Consider the following 21,739-nt stretch of genomic DNA (forward strand, 5'->3'; position numbering starts at 1 on the left):
TCCTCCCCTCTCAAATATAATCAACAGTTAATCTCATTATGATCTGCAATCTTCCCCTGTTGCTTAACAGAAGGTGTTGTATTTTGTGTTCCTTTCCTTCTTTGTATTGTGTCTAAATCCTAACCCATAATTAGAAATTCTGAGAAAAACAGAATATAATGCATTAGTCATCACTGAGTGACTATATTATTTGAACAGGAAAAAACCAGTAACAGGGAACTTTTCGTAGTTCTAAAACCCCTGCAAGTACTGGGCTTTCGGTAATTTTGCAAATAAGAACTCTTTTTCTCTCATCTCCTCCCTCTCAAGTCCCAAACCTGCCTAATAATGAGGAAGAAAAGACTTATCTGGATGTCCTTGCAGTTCAAATAACTAGGTCTGATACTAATAAAACACCAATTCCCCAGATAATAAAAATATCAGCTTAATTTTAATAATTGCATACATAATTCACAAGATACTCTAATGGAAAAAGAAGTTTAAAATTGAAATTAAATATAATTTTGAATACCAATAAACATAAAAACTGAAAATCACAACCAGGTACGTTTACTGAAAAAGCTGCTTGTGCTTCTATTTCTCAACTTTTCATTCTGGGGAACTAGTCCTATGTAATTGGCAGAAATTTTTAATCAAATAATATAAGTTAATACATAAAGGCAACTTATGTAAGAAAATTATAACACTGAAGCAATTTATTGAAGAGCTTAGGAAGCTTATCAATATAAAAGACGTATATTTTTACTGCAAACTTTTCAGTATTGTCTGATACGTTCCTGTTTTAAGTTGACTAAATTGCAGGAAAGAAGAACTGCACTAGGATTAATTTACTTTTAAAGAAATGTATTCCTTTATTGTTTGTTGTCCTTACTTTGAACAGTAGGCTAATGTATGAAGTTTTCAATTAAAAATGAACAAGATGCCTGGGATGTACTATTTAAAGAACGCCTCGTTCTTTTAAGCGATGAAACATGTTCTTCTTATCACATAAAGCGCCTGCTGAAATCCTTGGGGAAATTACAAATCAACTAGTTGAAGGCATATGAAAAAAGAGACTTTTTCTTCAAGTCATCATAAAGATTGGTTTATGCCCTGTGATTTATTTAAATGCAATTTTAATTTAAATGACAATTTAGCCATTACATCACATCTGCAATGCATACAGACTCCACCTGGGCAACATCTGTTTTCTAGTTCTTACATCCATAAAAAGAGGCAATCTCCAGTATCCTCCAATATTACATAAAAGGACTGCATCTTCCTGATTATTTTTTAATGCCTTATTGCTCTTTATTTGTACTCTTAACTTCTGAAATAGCTCTTTCATTGCTCCATGTTTAGCATACATCAAATTGAGTTGTTTTCTCTGTGCAGTCATCTGAGAAATCTTGAACCTGGGGTTTCACATGGAAACAATAATATAAGAGTACCACAAACCGAAGAGGTGGTATTTGTTAGCCAATTCTATAACTGTAGGAACCATGCTATCTTTCTTTGAAGTTCTTTAGTGTGAAGAATACTGATAAGGTTATGTATTTTTACACATGAAAAATATCACACAGTTTGTTTCTGTATGTTTTTTCTGAACAGTTGCGGCAGTTACAAAAATACCAATGCCTTACTTTTCTCTCATTACTTCTTACCAAATTTCACAGCTGGTTTGGGGTACTTTGTTTACTGGGTTTTGGCTTGTACTATTATTTATGTTTTAGGAGGATATATTTGAGTGAATCTAATTGTGCTTAATCATGCTGAGTCACTCTGAATAAAATGTACTTACGGACTTCTGAAAACATCTCTCTAGTTTCAATGTAAATAGCTGATTGAGCCAAACACCAAACTGATAAAGCAGCATCAACTCTTGGAAAAACACTCAAGAATTTATTTATTGATGTGTATGTTCTAGAATTTGTTATTTTTAAATTAAAACGTACATAATGGAACTTAAGGTTAAAATTCAAATAATGCAGACTGAGAAGACATGGAAAGCCTTTCAGGTATTAAATAAATTGCAAACCTGTTCATTCTCCCTGTCATTCTTACACCAGGGAGTGTGTTTTGTTTCAGTTTTTTATTTTTCAGTTTTCAAGATTTTTATTTTAATCATGTTTCTACTTGCCATGAAGACCTGCCATCTCAAGTAGCATTTATTCACAACATAATCACTTGCTTCAGCAGAAAGATAGTGGCTTAAAAAAAAAAAAAAAAAAGCCCCCAAAATAAAAAAGACAAAAAGAGACCGGGAAAGAGAAGTGAACATCTCTTGTACCTAAACAGATGGTATCCTAAATAGCATCTTTGAGACATATTACCAATGTGCAAGATTTCATTCTAAATTATTTTATGCAGAATATTACTTAATGGGACACACAAAGATATTTTGTTGCATTTGTAGAAGTCCAATAGGTTTATTAACCCACATTTTACTGATTCGGTGCTTTAATCATTTACATAAATGAGAAGCACAACACTATATTGGCACTCTGCCATTTACAGATTTAACTTCACATGCCAGAAGTGTAAGAGAGCCCTGGCATGTACCTGTTGACAGCAAAAGTTGCTCATCCAACTACAGATTTCCATTAAAACAATCTCCTTAGAATCTAAACATGAATAATAGTTTTGTTGAATGTCCTACAAATGAAAGGCACAGTTAAACTATATTTTGACACTACTCACAGTCTCTTCTTATCTATCACTCGCTTAACTCGTATGGCTCTTTGTTCAGAATACAGCTTACACACTCCTGTTCAAGATAGCAGTAAACAAAATTTCAGGTTAGAAGAGCATTATTTCTCTCTTGGAAAATACAATCATTCATTTTTAACCATTCAATAAATACCAAGTACTTTTTAAGTAATCTTCAATGAAGTCCAAGACAGCTGTTCTGTGCTCCTTTACCTGAGCAGACTGGACACCCTTGTGTGCTGAAATACATAAGAAAGATATAACACAATCTTTTAAATTTTTACTGAATTGCACAAAAGTTTGCATTTTCAGTTGATAGGCAAGTTATATTCAAGACCCTATTAAGATTTTATATATTACTATTTATTTTAAACACAGCTATATTTAAATATAGGTTCTGTAAAACAGCAAATAATTACAACAAAGCAGAAGCTGAAAACAGCTAGTGTCTTACAATATTTATGTTATTGATTTGTTATATATGCCACTGAGTCATATTATGTCAATTAAATTTCTAAACAAGAATAGATGTCACCAAGCTAAGCACAGCAACACAGATCTAGAGGTTTAACTTCCTTAAAATATTTAACTTAACATTTTAAATTCTCCAGTGTATAGACTATGTGGAAATCTTTGGGATTTATTATGTCGAACATACTTTTAATTCACATTTATCAATATTTCTTATTTTGATACTACGTAGTGCCCATGCATGACTGACTTGCAATGATTCTGAATAATGCTACAGCTATGTTTAGATGGCATTTCAAAGCTGATGAAAATCTTTGGTATATTGATAAAACACACACATACAGAAAGTCAACTTGAAAATGGCAAAAGAGAAGTTCTCTCTAGAACTTTCATAAGATAGTGTTGTAAAGGTATGATCCCCTACTCAAGTTGTCAAAAATCCTCTTACTTTACCAGGACTCTGTTAAAGTTATTTAATTTTCTCAAACTTGGAAAGATTGTATTTGTAATACCTTACAGATGGACAAGTAAGACAGACACAACCATTGAATTTAGTTCAGGCCTCTGTGCCACAGTGCTAAATTACTATTCGAGTGATAAATATTTAAGACTATCTTTTTTACACTTGCTAATTAGCGTATTTGAACAAATAAATAAAATTCTATGCTCTGGTTTCTCCTTCCACTAACATTAAAGAAAATTAAGTACAGTACTAATCAGTCAATAGGATTACACAGATGCAAACAAAAAGGCAATGAGACTTCACCAAATCTCTTTCCAAAAGCATTTCAGATTCACCATCCAATATTCAGCATTATATTAACCTTTATCAATAACTAAGAAAAAACATTTAAGAGTTGCTCAGTTTACCTTCTGTTCTCAGCTGATGAATGGCATCGGCACATGTCCTCATAAATATCTGAGCATCTTGATCTATCTGATCACGCTCTGTATCTGTCATCCTCACATACTCAGACATAATATGGCTGAGAAACAAGACAAACTGTCAGTTAAGAAATCCCCGACATAAAATCTACAAGTACACATCTTAGACCTTCTTCCCACTCACCATCTCCACAGAAGCTTTTCTGCAACACTGATTTTCATGGAAAAAGTAAAAAGTACAATAACTATCAGTGATAAAAATGCCACTTCTATAAAGTTGAGAGGTTTTTTAAAATATTTTTTGACTAGTAAAAGATGTAGAAAAAGCAATATAGCCTATCATCTCGTACATAAGTGAAATACTGAGCAGATAAGGAGAAAATACAACTAGAAAAATATATCATTACCCTCAGTACTTACTCCACTGAAGCATATTTCAATTCTAAAAACAGGAAAACAAGTAAGATAAAGGAATAGCTCAAATGTTTAAAGAACTACAAAAAATTGAAACTTATTTTACTTAAATGTATGTTTTTATTATCCTAAATACTGAGCTTCATTTTCAAAGTAGCTGTAACTATGAAATCTGTGAATTCAAACCAGACTAAATAATAATACTGGAAAATAACACACATTTTTAATATCAAGTCAATTATAAGATTTATTAAAACCTGTTCCCATTGTTTATTTCTATTTTAGATAATACATTATGCATTTAATATTTTCTAATAGGATTAATATATCTTTTTGTTACTAAATTAATAAAAATGGAGGCCTGTCAGTAAAATATTAGCACACTGTAGATAACCACCAGAAAAGCATACTGTATAAAGGTATTTAACAGTGTTTCCACAGCCATAGATGACAGGATAATAAAACTTTGCTACAGCAGCTTATCCTATGTTCATCCTGGGTTTCCTGATGATAATCATTACAGCCTACCATGTCTGCTTTTAAAAAAAGGAAAGAAAACTGAACTCATAACCTCATTTTAATTTAGATTTTTTTAATATATGTGAAGATTTCCCCACTTGTTCAAGGTATGTATAATGCAACTATATTAATGCAGTAATACAAGGAAAAAGAAGGGATCTTCAGTTTCCAAAGCCAGCCTGATACCCTTAGAGAGATCTCACACACGTCACTGCAGTAACACCAAATATTCCCTGTGTCTGCTGTAATCCCTGCCACAGGAATGCCTACAACCAATTCACATCATCCCATCTCATCACCTCTCACCACGTACAAACCCATCAGTTTCTTCCTGCATCTTCAATGTACCATCAGCACAGGTCTCCCAGATCTCCTCCACAAACTTTTAAGCCTACTCTAAGGTCCCTGAGTATTACACCAAAATCTATTCTTTCTCATCCCATGTGACTGGTCGCACGTGAAAAAAGCAGCACGTTTCATATGGCTTGAAAGTCAGTTTCTGCTTACTGGCCAGCTAGTACACAAGCATGGATTAGCTAGTGAACAGTAAGGCAAACTAATTAGAAGTAATATTCTATGTTTTCCTTGTTTCCAACACTGCCGTGTATTTGACATCTAAATATCAGGGCTTTTTTCCCCCTCTGCTTAAAACTATTCTAGATGTTATAAAATTATTTTTTATAACTTATAGAAAACTTACAGAAATGCAGCCATATATACTGTTTCCATTTATATTTTACTAGCTGAACTGCTGTCCGTTGGTCAGGACAGACAGGTTTCATAAATTTGTGGCAAAATCCCTATCACAGCTGTAATCAGTAGTCTTCTAAGCTGTAACTCTAATTTGCACTCTCTGAGAAAGCAGCTTCTGAATGATGAAAGATCAAGAGCGTGATGAGTCCTGCCCCTAAGGATGATGAAGCGGCAGAAATAACATGTGATGAACTGACCGTAAACCCCATTCCCTGTTCCCCTGTGCCGCTGGGGGGGTTGGTAGAGAATCTGGGAGTGAAGTTGTGCCTGGGAAGAAGGGAGGGGTGGAGGGAAGGTGTTTTGAGATTTGGTTTTATTTCTCATTACCCTACTCTGGTTGATTTGTAATAAATTGAGTTAACTTTCCCCAAGCTGAGTCTGTTTTGCCCGTGATGGTAACTGGTGAGTGATCTCTCCTGTCCTTACCTCGACCCACAAGCCCTTTGTTGTATTTTCTCTCCCCTGTCCAGCTGAGGAGGGGGGGGAGTGATAGAACGGCTTTGGTGGGCACCTGGCACCACAAGAGATTATACTGAAAATCCATCTAATCACCATCCTCTAGCCTTACTGTAAAAAGAACCATTCCTTCAAAAAGAACAGGCCAAGGAAAAAACAAAACCACAAAAAAACTAACAAAGAACAACTGAACAACAACAAAAAAAATCCAGTTGTGTCCTGTATGTCAGAGATACAAATACTTGCTCAGAACTGCAGTGGCAGTATCATACCAATGGACTGATACATCACTAAATCAAGAAAGGTCAAACCATTTTTTTCAGAAGTGTCGTGGTTTAACCCCAGCCAGCAACTAAGCACCACGCAGCCGCTCACTCACTCCCCCCCATCCAGTGGGATGGAGGAGAGAATCAGGAAAAGAAGTAAAACTCCTGGGCTGAGATAAGAACGGTTTAATAGAACAGAAAAGAAGAAACTAATAATGATAACACTAATGAAATGACAACAGTAGTAATAAAAGGATTGGAATGTACAAATGATGCGCAGGGCAATTGCTCACCACCCACCGACTGACACCCAGCCAGTCCCCGAGCGGCGAATCCCTGCCCCCCCACTTCCCAGTTCCTAAACTAGATGGGACGTCCCATGGTATGGAATACACTGTTGGCCAGTTTGGGTCAGGTGCCCTGGCTGGGCATGAGAAGCTGAAAAATCCTTGACTCTAGTCTAAACACTACTGAGCAACAACTGAAAACATCAGTGTGTTATCGACATTCTTCGCATACTGAACTCAAAACATAGCACTGTACCAGCTACTAGGAAGACAGTTAACTACATCCCAGCTGAAACCAGGACACATTCTCAAAAGCTACCCATGAATAAATGGGTTAGAAGAAACAAGCACCATATGGATGTGAAGCTGTTTGAAAAGCTGAACTTGGAGTAGTTATATACCAAAAGAGGAGGACACACCGAGTTGTGTTCCACAGGGGTTTGTCCTGAATCTGACGCTATTTAATACTTTCATTAACAACTCAGACAGTAGAATGGAGTATACACTTATTAAATTTGCAGAGGCATAAAGCTAAGCAAATTAAAACTGTATCAAGAGAACAAGACTTCAATTCAAAACAATACTGCCAACTTGGAGACATGACATGAAGAATTTGAATAAGGTCAGAGGCTCTTTGTTGCAGCAGGAACAATTATCTGAACCCACAGAGAATGGGGAACAACTGATTAGGGAACAGTTCTTCGGAAAGTCATCTGGGATCAGACTGGATCATAAACTGAACATAACAACAACACGTTGTTGCATAAAAAGTCATCATTATAATGGGATGCATAAATGCAGTATAATCCATTATGAATGAAAGGTAATCTTTCTGCTATCCTTCGCTTTGGGCAAGGCCTCAGCTGGAGTTTTGTTTCATTTCAGCACCTCACCGCAATACCTACTGGGACAGTGTCCAAAGGAGAGGAAAAAAGTATGATCAAAGGTCAAGAAGAACATGTATGAAAACCCAAATATACTGTAATTGTTGATTCTAGAAGAGACTGAGGAAAACCAAAATAAGTTAATGTAAAAAAAAAAAAAAAAAAATTCTAGTAGCATGGATAAGGAAACAGGAGAAAGCAGGAGGAGGATATAGAATCTCTACTGAAAGAAATATTTAAGACCAAGCAAAACACAGTGGTAGAATGACCTAGTCATTCTCTTTTTGAATGTGTCAGCCATGCTCTTTCCAGCCAATCCTTTCTATGATGTATTTTGCTGGCAAAGCACAAGGAATCAGAGCTGATGGAGGCGTTACAGCAGCTTTTGGAATTAGTAACTCTTTCTGCTGGTGCATAAAATATTTTCTGCTTACTGATTCAATAAAGACACCAAATCAAGCAGAAAAACTTGATTTTCTTCCAACAATGTATTACAAAAGAGAGAGAAGCAATAAGCTGAAATAAACCAGTCCTAAAATATCAATATGTACTGTTTTAGCAGATATGCCCAACTTACCGCCTGCAGATATTGCCTTACAAATATACACATAAATGCTCTTACACACACACAAGTGTATAGCTATATGCCCATATGTACATGTATGTATAACCTTAGTTGTAAATACAGCAGACATTTTTAAACTTCTTCCCTTTGGGCATCCAGTATGTTTTAAATTATTTTATTTCTTATTTAACTATTAAATTTAAACATTATTTATTACAATTTGTGCATTTTAATTTACTGCCTTTTGCATCCACATGCTGTCCGACATAAATTCAAGGTAAAAACTTGTCTACTCAAATGACAAAACATTCCACAACAACATATTTAAAACATTACTTTTTTTTTTTTTAGGTCTGTGGAGAAGCTTCAGCTACTAAAACAGGCAGTACAAGCATACCTGAATCAGTACTTTTGGTTTTGTAAAATATTGCAGAGAAATTCCAGAATGCTGCTAGGAAGAATTACTATTTCTAAAATGTGATATATGAACTTAGTATGATAGAAAAAGAAGAGAAATAATTTGAAAATAATTCCCTGGAGAACAGAAGAATACTATATACTCCTCCACAAAGAAAGTCCTTACAGATCATCTACATGTTTCACTATTTTAATATAACAAAGCCATGCTTCTTGTAAAAACGTGATTAAGTCAAGACAAGAAAGAAGTCTGGCATTGTACAGGAGCCAGTAAGACACTATTTTTAGAGTCCTTTAATGGCTACTTCTTTTCTTTTTATTGGTTAAGCCAAGGGAACACTCTCCACAAAACACAGGGTAAGCATTCAACTATTTTCTATTAGGTAGCAAACATGTTACGTGATTTGTTGACTTTTTTTTTCTCCAGCTTTACTAGAGAGATAAATGCTAGGGCAAAAGTCATAATTACTGGGCACCAACATTATTTTTTAAGACAGAAAGATAATTTGTTAAGAATTTTTTCAGAGTATATTATTTGCAATAAACAACGTATGAAATGTTCAAACACTTAACTGCACAGAAGGACCTCACAAGCATGTAATGAAGACACATCAGAAGCCACCCATCCAGCCTTTCCTGTGGAAAAAGCATCATTTCTACTCGGAACCAACCTACGCTACACTGATGAACTACACCAGTATCTCTGCAGTTGCAAAAGACAATAAATTAGATGTCTAATAATCCCAGATGGAAAGCTCTTCTCTCAACTATTTTCCTTAAGTATGAGGTGTTCTGTGGTCAAAATCTAGAATTCTCTCAATTCCTTTCCAATGTCTGATTAAAACAGTAGGAATAACTACTGGTCTTTAAACTGTCTAAACCTTGAAAGATCCTTCAGAGAAACTGGAGGCTGTGGAGGAATCCCAAGAGGACCATTTCAAATTCCCAAGCGTTAGGGCACTACAGCTAGTTCCTCAAACTATATTTAACACAAACATACAAACTGTCTTGGTGGTTCAATGATCAAAAACATGAAGGAGCCGATGATGAAAAGCAAAGGCACAAGCTGTTCACAGATGAAACACCAGACAATTTACCAAAGACTGAAGATCGGATCTCACACAGCACAGAAAGCGATGTAGGAATGCATTATAGCAAATGGACTGAGAGAAAGGATATATAGAATGTATAGCAGTCATACACTAAAAATGGGAAGGTAAGTAACAATCCTCATCTGAAAGGAATGATCACAGTTTGCTTAATAAAAAAAGCACCCACATCTTGTTAACATCTTCAGGAACCAAGAGTCCCTGCCTTCTCCTTTCCAGGAAGAGCGATCAACTTGTTCTGACCAGTTTATGACCAAAGGGAAATGACAGAAATAGCCACCTACCCCTACAGCTCATTTTCTACAGAACTGAAAAAAGGAAAGGTACTATTCATTTTTCTGTTATGGCAACATAAATGAGAAATTATTCCACTAAAGTCAATAAAGTCTCATCAGCATATCACTTACAAGAGAAGAATCTGATATTCAGACTTTATAAAGTCAGGAAGGGGCTTTTTTTTTTTTTTTTTTTTTAAGTCATTGTGCATCACTAACTCACTAAAGATACACATTAGCCAAATGCAACATTGCTGGGAAAGTACTTAAAGATCACAATTTAGCAGGGATAATTTTTTAATATATGTCAGGTGTTTACCATATTTACTCATAAATTGAAAATTACTTTTGTGATTATCCAGTAAACTTAAAAAAAAGTTCATCAGTTCTGTTTTAAGGAAAAGTCCTTGGTTATTTTTCTTATACATTGCCTCAAGGACTATACCCCACATGTGCTTTCTGAACACCACTACGAAGCTTAATAAGCCCACCTGAAAAAGCTGGTGAGGAAGTCCTTGAGATAAGCTATAAACCAGATATGAACAAATACCCAAATACTGTTTACCATTGCTGTTTTTGAGTATTGTCAGAGCATTTTCCAACAGAAACTAATGAATTTTCAAATACTCTGAGATTTCATAAAGCATTTCTTGATTGTTGAGTTTCACTTCTTTCCAAAAATTCTTGGAGAGAGACTACAGTTAACACCACCACAGGTGACAGCTCAGAGACAAATACTATTAGCAGAAACAGTGATGATGCAATGTCCCATGATTTAGCTACACGTTTCTTATAAAATACCCTGCCACTGACTGTGTTCACTGATCATGAGTGTGACATCCAAAGGACTTTGTTAGGTTTGAAATGTGTATATGAAACCAGGAAGAAAATAATTAAAATAATTTAAGTTATTTTTCTTCAAAACAAGGCTCTAATGTTAAATAAAAGCAATGGTACATATAAAGTTATCGGTGGTCCTTCCCTTAGTAGGTGCAACCAATAATAACATGAGTCATGCAGTCTTTGCTACTCATTCAGTGTTTTCATTATTTATTATTTTTCCTTAAAACATGTGTTGTAGAGAAAGTCCAATGATCCTCTTTGCATCCACAAAGTAGAACAGCATAAACAATCTAGTATGGAATTTGACAGTACTATTTTATAAGTTGGACCATTAAGGACAGGATCAACTGCAATCACAGATGAGATTTGGAGGATTATTTTATGGTTTAATAAAGGAAATTACACTTCTTTTTTCCTCTCCATAGTTAATACCTAAGGTGTGGGGAGGTAAAAATCACTGAGAATTACAATGATAACTGGTTAAAATAGTTTACAAAAAGAACATTGAAAACTTTTAAAAACCAAAATAGCTTGGCCAAATTCTTACTCCTCTTATCACTTCAATTTTATGCACGCTACTGTTAAAATACAAATGGTACCCAAAATTTAACTGCTACTAACTGTTTGCTCTTACTGCAATTATTTGTAGTTTCTCAGCCTATGCATTCACATGAAGTTTTCACATAATAAAACCAGTTATTTCAGTATTAAATTGGTAGCTCCACCTAGTGTTGTTCATGACCTATTCCAACAGGAGCTGAAAAGCACAGAGCTAGTCATAACACATAGCTGTACACCATTTCTGCTTGCTGCTTGGAAAAGCAGTTCCTCATACACCTCGCATACAGAATTGACACCCACCCGCCCCCCCGAGCTTCGTTTTCACCAGCACTGACTACGAATAGCTCTCATGGCCTTACACTTATAGAACATGCCAAAATCTTTTTTTGTTTTTTTTTGTTTTATTTTTGAACCAAGAAAATACTGCTTTTAGAATCTCAGGGAAGCAAAAACAGGTGCTGGAAGTCTTCTGGCAACTTAGGCACACATTTTGATACCAATGATTGTATAGTATGGCTATTACTGTGAAAGACCCTTTCAGGCATAGAAGTTGTTTCTCAGAAAGACTGTTCCTCCAATGTGGACCGAGCTTAAGGAATAGCAGTTAGCTCATCTGTTCCTATTGTCTTCTCCTGGGGGATGGATATCTGTCTCGATAACGCTCCTATTTGGTATCTGTAAAGCCTTTTGGAGAAAGGTATTAAATTGACTTGGGACTCAGTGTCTTCAATCCAAGATGATTTTAGACTGTATTTTCTCTACCTTAATTACAGCAACAGCTTAGCTTTAGTCAGGGTTGTGGCAGAATTGGAATGCAGACAGGCCTGGCTCACCCCATGCAATACTGCAGTTATGTTGAGGGACTGGAGAAATACAACACAGGAAATTGTGAAATTTCAGAAGATCCTTTAAAAGGGGAAGCTTACCTACACTATTCCATTTGGATATATACACACACACACACTCCCCTCCCCACTCCCCAAACCAAACCCCAAACCAAAACAACCAAGTGCGTTGTGTGATTCTCAGATGAGTGTGAAAAAAAGACATATAGTTGTTTTAAGTGATACTCCACACGCTTCCACCCAAGAAAGGCATTGCCACAATGATCCACCTTTGTCACCTCAAGAACAACTTGCTGACATTCTCTTTAAAGTGGAAACTTCACTTGGGAGAAATTTATTGGCATCTTTATAAAAAGTGCATCCCAGTTCTTTAATGCATCCCAAGTGGGATGCATTCTGTATTGCACACACTGTACATTCTTCCAATTTTACATCTGGTTGAAATTTTAAAAGTTTTGGGTTTGAACCACAAATCTCAAAATAAAATGGTGTCCCAGAACCCTGGAGAACACCTCTTTCCCTATGCATAACCAGGGTGGCAGATCAACCCACTTTAAATGACAACGTGACGAAGGCCAGGCAGTTTCGGTGAGCATTTTTCCCCACACAAATACATTTCCCTGAAAGACAGCATTCACTGTATGTCATTGTTGTGGTTTAACTCCAGCAACTACACACCACACAGCCTCTCGCTTGCTCCCTCCACACCCAGTGAGATGGGGGAGAGAATCAGGGGAAAAAAAAAAAGTAAAACTCACGGGTTGAGATAAGAACAGTTTAATAGAACAGAAAAGAAGAAAATAATAATGGTAATAATAATAAAAATAAAATACTGATAATAATAAAAGAATTGGAATATACAAAACAAGTGATGCACAATGCAGTTGCTCACCACTTGCTGACCAATGCCCAGTCAGTTCCCGAGCAGCGATCTGCACCCCCCAGCCACCTCCCCCCAGTTTATATACCGGGCATGACATCACATGGTATGGAATATCCCTTTGGCCAGTTTGGGTCAGCTGTCCTGGCTGTGTCCCCTCCCAACTTCTTGTGCCCCTCCAGCCTTCTTGCTGGCTGGGCATGAGAAGCTGAAAAATCCTTGACTTAGTCTAAACACTACTGAACAACAACTGAAAACATCAGTGTGTTATCAACATTCTACTCATCCTAAATCCAAAGCATAACACTATACCAGCGACTAGAAAAAAAAATTATCTCTATCCCAGCTGAAACCAGCACTGTTCATTTTTTATCTTAGACATACCTACAGACTGAGAAGGAAGTAAAGGAATTATTAGTTAGATGTTGTGGGGTCTACACTACAAAGACACAAAGAGGATATCTACGTTTTTCAAATAAATATTTGTAGTAGTCGTGTGTCACAAACCCATTTCGACAATATGAAATAAAATAAAATGGTAAGTAGTTCAACTAGAACCGTTAAACTTCTATTTACAACAGCAAAGTTAAATAAGTGGAGATACCTATGAAGTATTTTCTATTTCTGGAATGAAATATTGTGCAACCTATAATATGACTACCAAGTTTGCACATAACAATAGTGTCATCAAAAAGCAAGCTTTTCATTTCTCAAATGATATGGTTATTTGTACTCGGTTCACCAAAATACAAGTTGCCGTAACATTTAGATCTTAGATTAACTTGATTTAGTAATTCATTAAGAATGTTAAATCTGCAGATCACAAGATACTCTTATTTTTTCTTACTAATACCAACCTGTAAACTGTGTTTTAATCTTCTAAAAATCCTACTACTAAAGCTATCAGCAAGTAAGCAGATACAGCAGTTTTGAATGTTTGAATGGCTGAAGAGAATCAAAACTTTCTCCAAACAATAATAACTACCAGAACTGAAGCCTACAGTTTTTGTCACAGAAAAGGAAATCCTGTGCTGCTGTCCCCTGACACTGTGTTCTCAATGGTGTCCTTCATCTGGAATTCACATTCTGGAGTCTGAAGAGTTTGCATCACTCTCCTCCAGGACCTGCTGATGCTACTGACTGTATACTTAGTGATAACAGGTAGGTTTAGTGTCACAGAGTGAAAGGGAAAAGCTGGATCACTGAATCTAGTATTCTGCTGTCTCGGGAACCACTTCAGAAATCTACTCTGTAGGTCCTTAAAAGGTATTGAACTCAGACTGCCAGGTTGTTTTGTTTCATAACTCACTCCTAAGAGCCAGAAATTCTCTTTAAATTCTGAGTCTCATTTTATTTAGGACCATTTTCTTCTTGTGACAGCACTATTCTTCATCTTAATTAGCTAACAGTAAGCCTATTAATAAGCAATCTATGTTTTGGTTTTAGTCATTATGCTACAGATTTTTAAACAGTTCACTTTATAAATCTGAAAATAAATAAACAAATCTATTTAAACACGATGCACACCTACCTGTAAGCATTAATGTAATCCTTTCTGTGCTGCAGAAGAAAATCTTTCAGCTTTCCAATATGAGAAATCTAGATGAACAGAAATAATAATTAAACTTCAGTAAGATAACTAATTTTATGTTTAAAGTTCAGTATTCCATGCTTCAAACATGAATTTGTAAAATTATTTATTCTGTCATTAAATAGAATCATAAAATTTATTCTTTTACATTTGAATTTTCACATTTTGCAAGCAGTCAATACATAAAAATAATCTAAAAATATCTCTTGTATGAAAGTACAACTCAGAAAAGAGTAGTAAAAATGTCTTCTATCCAAAAAAGCATAAACTAAACACTACTAAACACTAAATATAACTACAATGTTACACATTAAAAATATTAAACATAATAACAACACAAACCACTATCTAAACTGGCAATCCAGAACCTAATGTATATTTTAGAAAATAAATTCATTTTAGAAGATCACACAAAGTTTTAAACATTTTACTGATGAGATACAATACAAATATTTGAGTTCAGTTATTAGAACTTGTAGAGCAAGGTGCTGTCCCTCTGCTTTCTATTTTTGCCATAAAAGACTGACCAGTTTGCGCCCAAACTAAAGTAGTATCTCTATCATCTGATAATCATTACAAAGTTTTGCCGGAGCATACCTCCCTAACAAATTTCTATTTCTGGATTTCCACTTCACTGTGGATACATTTTACTATAAATCCACTTGATTTTCTTTATTAAAAGTCTTTACAAAGATCCTTTGAAAAGATGAAAAAATTCCTAAAAGTCTGAAAGAACTTTTGCAATCTTTAGTGTGATATAAAAGATTTAACGTAGCATAAGATGGTGCTCATTTTAGAGAGTGGAGGAATTATAGAAATCTAGTTTAATTGGCCACAGAAATGACATGACTACCAATATGACTTCCTTAGCAGGTCTTGAAGGAGATGTGATGGGGGGATGAGGAGGGGGGAGAACTACATACATTAGTGATATATATTTTCAAGGGGAGGCAGGGGGAACCTTTCTAAAGCATGTTCTCAAACATTCATTAATAATTCAGTGTAAAAAAGCATGCAAGGAATTTTACAAAACAATAGTTATTTTAGTTCACAAATACAATAAATGTGGTTTACTCCATGTATCTGGGAAAAAGCATCAGAAGCTGTTCAAGTCTTAAAATCCTATTTTCATGCAAATGTTCCTTGTAATTAAACAAACAAAAAAAACCACAGAGAAAGAACACAGAATAGTTTGGATAAATAGAAGATTAATTCCCCCAATTTTTTTTTCAAAAGATCAGCAGCTTTTCAAAAAAAGATGAAAAAAATTTACTTAGTAAGACTACAGTGATTTGTACAACTAGAAAGAAGTGTTTCCTTGTGCAAATACGCATATATTTCCTTATTATTTTTTTTTCCTGTTTCATTTTTACTACAACTCATCATATTGGATAAGAATTTTCCCAGTTTTAATGTTTAAAGTTTTCCATGCGATTAACAGCACAGGAAATGTAATCCCATTCATAGCAAACTGAGTTCTGTTAGTACCTCCAGCAGATCTGAAGTTTCGTGAAGCGTGTTAGCGCTGTCATACACAGTAAGAAGGGAAATGCTGAAATCACTACACGATCAATAAAGCACAAAGAGTAAGCTAAACCATGCCACAGATGTTCCTTCCCATTGCCACTGGAACTTATTTTCTGTATAGTAATCTCTTTCTTAGCTCAGACTTGGTACGTCATGAAATTTGCTGAATAGGTAAATTAAGCTTGACTATGAAAGCAAAACATTTAAAACAGTCATACACTGTTTCAGTAGAACAATAATACTTAATAGGCAGAAAGAAAGTACTACAGATGACAAAGACTAGAAATGTAAAATAAGAAACACATTTCAAAACATTTATATTAATATGTGAACAAACACTAAACTAAGAAAATTTTGCTAATCTATTTTCAAGTAATAAATCTTAATATTACTGCAATAGCTACAATTTAGGAGTGATTAACAAGCAGAAAGAATCAGAATGACAAGCAAGAACACTGTCTTACAGTAATTAATTCATCTAGTCACAAAGAGCATTCTATTTAGGCTAAAATTGTCATCGTGTGTTTGAATTGCACTGACCCCACTTTGCCTCTCCTTCATTTGTAAAGCTATTTTCATGAATTTAGAATGACACCATTATGCCCATACTTGCATCAAGCTCTTAGTTCCCAAGATTTGCATCAGAAGTGAGACTACTTGTTCTGCTTTCCCTCAAATTCTAACAGCACCTTCTACGATCCTGCACTGCTGCTGTTTCTCTTTTGCTTTTTCTTACCATGTACTACTGATATAGTTTCGAATTCAATGTGTCATTAGCGTACCAACAAAATCAAACAATTTTTACAAAAAAGGTCTCATTAGCATTAAAGGGAATGTGAATTTTATTTAAAAAAAAAATTAATCTTAAGCTTAATCTTCTGCAGACACAAAATATCCCTGATTATACAAATATAAATCTTGAAGGTATCTCAAGGGTCATCAACCTGCAGTTAATCTGGGGTTATCAGAGGCGCACCATACAGTCTTTACAAAGTTATCAAGCTCCAACCTAAAAGTAATAAAGCATCTCCCTATTCCAACTGAATGGCTTTATTAGAATCCTACTGCTCTCATTATGAATGAGAACTGACAAATTTCCAGGTTTACTGATTACCAACTTCTATCCATCTGTTCTTGCTTCAAAACAGTCCTTTCCCTTAAAAGCTCTGCTTCCCTGCAGAAATGTCTGAGTTTACCGTCAATAATCCTATCTCCCTCTAACTTCTGTAACCCCAGACAAATGACCCCAAGCTTCTTCTCACAATGTAGTTATGAAGTTGCCTAACCCATAACTTTCCTTTGCACTTGCTCCAGTTCACATCCCTCCTCTTCCAATTCAGATGACTAAAAGGGCATTCACTGGTGTTGGTTACTTTGCAACTCAGCTGGAAATACCTTTTCTTCCACCATTTTCATTGATTAGTTTCAAGCTTATTCTTTGTTTCAGTCTCTAAATACATATTCTTCTGCTGAATTTCTTTCTTCTCCCCACAACTCCAGACCCCAGAGCCATTCAGCATTTGCTGTAACATATCATGCTCCTCCCTCTCCTTCCTCTCAGCATTCCCTCATCAGTAAATTTTACTGATCCATCTTACTCTGGGATTGATTTTAAAACTCATCTTCTTTAGTACTGTTCTTCTTTTGGGGAATACAAAAAGTAATTCTGCTATCAATCCGTCTTCAGCCCAACTCTTCCTTCAACACAGAAGAATTGCTTCTGCTTATTCATCTTATTCAGTTAATATTTTCTCTGCTAATCTCCTCCAGACTTCCTATTAGCACTTCATCAGACACTTTACCATCAGACACGAGGTCATCTTAACGAAGGAAAAGCGGATTTTCTTAAAGCATCAAGTTGGTTGGGCACATCCTATTTTTAGTACGATAGCAAGTTATACTGCATTGTATCTTGCTTTCTAGTTATCTTTTTCCCCTCAAAATCTTTTCTGAATTCTGGACCACTTCTGGATCAGACCCTGCTGATGCCATTATCAGTTTCCCTCTGCTGACTTAATTATAGGCATTAAATTTGCCTCACTCTAATCAAATGGTACCATCTTCAATTCAATGTATTTTCATTAAAAATAACTGCCTTCAGAACCTGGGATTTCTCAAATCCACCGTGTCTGAACTCAATGCAGAGATTATCTGATAACCACAATTTGACTGCATTAAAGTCCCAAGATTTTGTACAGATTTCTAATTCCATGCTCTGATTCCCAGTACATATCTTGCCTTTACCCTCCTGGTCCATGGCTTTTTCCTTATTAATTTAGTCTGGAGACCATGCCTAAACTATTCTCAATCTGTACTCCAGCTACACAACTAATCCACTTTTTTGCTAATTCTCTTTTTATTTACACAGCTAAAGAATATCTTAACTTTGGGGGATTTAAAGTTAACTTAAATAGTTAAGTTAACTCTATGTGAATTTTGCCAAACCTGACTTTATCTCTACAAAGTCTTCCCTTCTGCAACAATTTTCTTGGCCAGTCAGTGCCTCTCTCCCTCCCCTGCTTTTTACTGCCTCTGGGCTAATTTTTTGTATCTTCTCTAATTAAGCTTTCAAGTGGACCTAGAACAATTTTAAATTCCACTTGCATTTCAGCATATCCATTTTTTCCACTCCATTTACCCATCCGTAACTGCAACTTTCTATTTGCTGTATATGCCTGTTTTCAAAACAATTATACCACCAGTTGACACAGCTGTCAAAAGGATAGATGAAAGCAATTTGAAGACAAAGCACAAACACACCTGAACATTGGCCTCTCGTCATAGTTCCCATTCTTTGCCTCTGGAAATTAGCTTTCTTCTTCTCTGAAAGTCTGGAGCAGAAAAATAAACCTCTCCTTCAACCCTGAAATAATAAAATTATTTCCTTTTCTCCCTGAAAGGATAGGAGGGCTTAGAGAAATGCCCTTCATAGTTGCAGCACTCTTGCACTGCATTAAGACTAAACTTCTCTTATGGGGAAGAACGCTACTGAATTTCCAGATATAAGTGACATTTTTATGAGAATCATGGGAGAAAAATATGTTTCCTCTCAATACTGCCATCATCAGTTATACCATTATACTAACAGCATGTTCCTGAGCTTCTGTTCACTACCAGAATACGGAGGCTTACGTTCTTCCTGACAATGAAGACCGCTTACGGCTCTCCCTCTTCTCTTCCCATTCCCACCGTCACTCCCTTAAGGGTCAATACCACACACCAGAACACTGAAATTACTTTTTTTCAATTACTCTTCTGGAAATGGGGGTTAATAATACAAAAGACCAAATATAAAGAATCTGTTTCTTTCATTTCAACTCCACAGATACCTTTATCAGCACAAGGGAGAGCAGAAGCTGGATAGCACTAGTAGGGAACGTGCTAAAAGACGCATCTCCTGTGAAAGGAGGTATATTTAATTACAACTTAAGAAACTTAACATGATAACCTCCTAAGCTCAAGTATCAAAGCTGGAGACTCCAGGTGTTATTTAAAAACTCCCAAGTGTAGTTCTGATCATGAAAAACCAATTGATTTTCTACAGTGAAGCAGAAGCAGTTTTCCACAGGGTGGCAACAAAAGCGTCAGCATCACACAAGTAAAAAACACTCTATAAATTCACATTAAAGCCTGTAATGTAACGTTTTTAAGTTACTTTAGGTTCCAGTTTGTACTTTAAAAAGTTTATTTTCATTGTGAACTACCTCTTTAATGCATATATCTGTGTTTTGTTGCCACTGTAGATTTTCTAAATAACTCTTATTAAAACATAAAAGCAAATATTGCATATAATGCAGGTCCAGCACAAAAGGAAGCTGTGAATGGCTGCCATCTGCTACCACAGGTGGCACGCACAGCTCTATTTATACTTGGGGCCTTCACTAGAAGTGGTAGATGTTCCTCTATTTAGAGATTTTCCTTACGATTTTAGAGCATGCTATATTTTTAAATAAGAAGAGAAACAGGCAAGCATTCTCTGCAAAGCAGCATCTTCAAAAGATGCATATACTTTAGAACAGAGACGCTGACTATGCTTCCTTCAGTATCTTAGCAATACATACAACATTTCTTTCCACTCCCAACAAAGAATTGATCACTCATGAAACAGTAGGTTCCAATTTGCATACGTTTAACTCACTGCAAGAAGCAGCAGCATTGTTTACGATTAAAATGATTGGAGTAGGTTCCCGTGACATATTGTAGAGAGAATTCGACAGTGCTGAATAGTCATTTTCACTGAACAAACATAGCATTTTATCAAGTTTACTCCTCCATCAGAACAATAAGCAACTACTCTACTACCATATAAAATTGACTGTTACACTTCACACTATATTGCCACTCTGAATTTTTAAAAGATGTACTTTGTTAAAGGAAACTTTAAAAATACTTAAAACCAAAACATAATAGAAAGGCTCTTGCAAAAGTCATAAGAGACACAGCATTTACTGTTGACTCAGCAGTATTGACAAGCACTGCTGATGGAAGTGTCTGATTAACCACAAAAATAAATTTAGGAAAAAATGAAAGAAGTTTTACATTTAATTTTTCAGTATGTCCAAAAAGCTTGATCTTCAACTGTCTTACTGAAATAGATTCCACCTACAGATTCATGAAAAGGTAACTACATTCTACAATCCCCTCTGCAAAGAGCAAAAAAATTAAGATTGTTGTAATATTAATATCTAGACAACTATGATGTTTTCAATTCCAAGCATACAGTCAACCCAAAGATACCTACTGCCTATTTCAGAAGAAATTAAGAATTTCAATAAGACATTAGGTGATGTACAGGGACTGTGTGTTTTCCACCAAAAAAAGTACAGTCTCAGTACTAAGAGGAGATACAGCAACTGGTGTAAGAACATAAGCTAGTTCTTATTACAAAAAAAAATTGTTTCCGATGTCTAAACCATATTAAAAAAAAAAAAGAGAGGAAATTTTCCATGGTTAGTGCATGTAATGAAGGCAAGTGTTTTGAAAAATCTGGAATAAAACCCAAACAGAATAGATACTATAAGCAGAAACCAAATTTATATTAAATAAATTTTAAAATTAAGAGCTTGAGCTCTTACCTAAACTATTACAGTTGGGAAAGACCAGTTAGAAAAGTTTTGAAGCAGAAGTGACTTGTACGGAGAAGTTTTCCACTACAAACTACCTTTGATTAATAGAGTTGTGAACTTTTTAAAAATACAAACATATGAAAGGCCAGGTCCCACACAGCTTCCTTGTCGGCTATATTTTAAGCACTGTCAGCCCATTGACTTCACAGAGGCTCTTGCAGAATGTTGCCCAAGAACAGACAAGATTTTATTTTAAAACACTATTGGAATCTCCATTTCGGAAACTGGAACCTTCAAAAGATGAAATGATATAATTCCCCGATACAGTGACATGCAACAACTATTTAGCCAACTAAATTAAACCTTTGGGAAGCTTCAGCTCTGAATGTAATAGTGTGAAAACTGTTACTTCCAAGGGTTTGGATGGCGACTTATTC

The 21,739-nt window shown here is 35.5% G+C and overlaps 1 protein-coding gene across 2 annotated transcripts in view; it reads right to left on the reverse strand.

The window, feature by feature from the left end:
• The window catches only part of STX18 (syntaxin 18), a 67,585-nt gene that overhangs the window by 18,989 nt on the left and 26,857 nt on the right, over nucleotides 1-21,739 (reverse strand). For both annotated transcript variants that reach the window (XM_069793669.1, XM_069793678.1), the window contains exons 2-5: nucleotides 14,650-14,717; nucleotides 4,030-4,145; nucleotides 2,850-2,927; nucleotides 2,680-2,746 (exon numbers count right to left, since the gene is read on the reverse strand). In XM_069793669.1, coding sequence (XP_069649770.1) covers nucleotides 2,680-2,746; nucleotides 2,850-2,927; nucleotides 4,030-4,145; nucleotides 14,650-14,717 — 329 coding nt within the window. The remainder of the gene's footprint in view (nucleotides 1-2,679; nucleotides 2,747-2,849; nucleotides 2,928-4,029; nucleotides 4,146-14,649; nucleotides 14,718-21,739) is intronic.

This window comes from Haliaeetus albicilla, chromosome 1 (assembly GCF_947461875.1).
Source record: "Haliaeetus albicilla chromosome 1, bHalAlb1.1, whole genome shotgun sequence".
NCBI lineage: Eukaryota > Metazoa > Chordata > Aves > Accipitriformes > Accipitridae > Haliaeetus > Haliaeetus albicilla.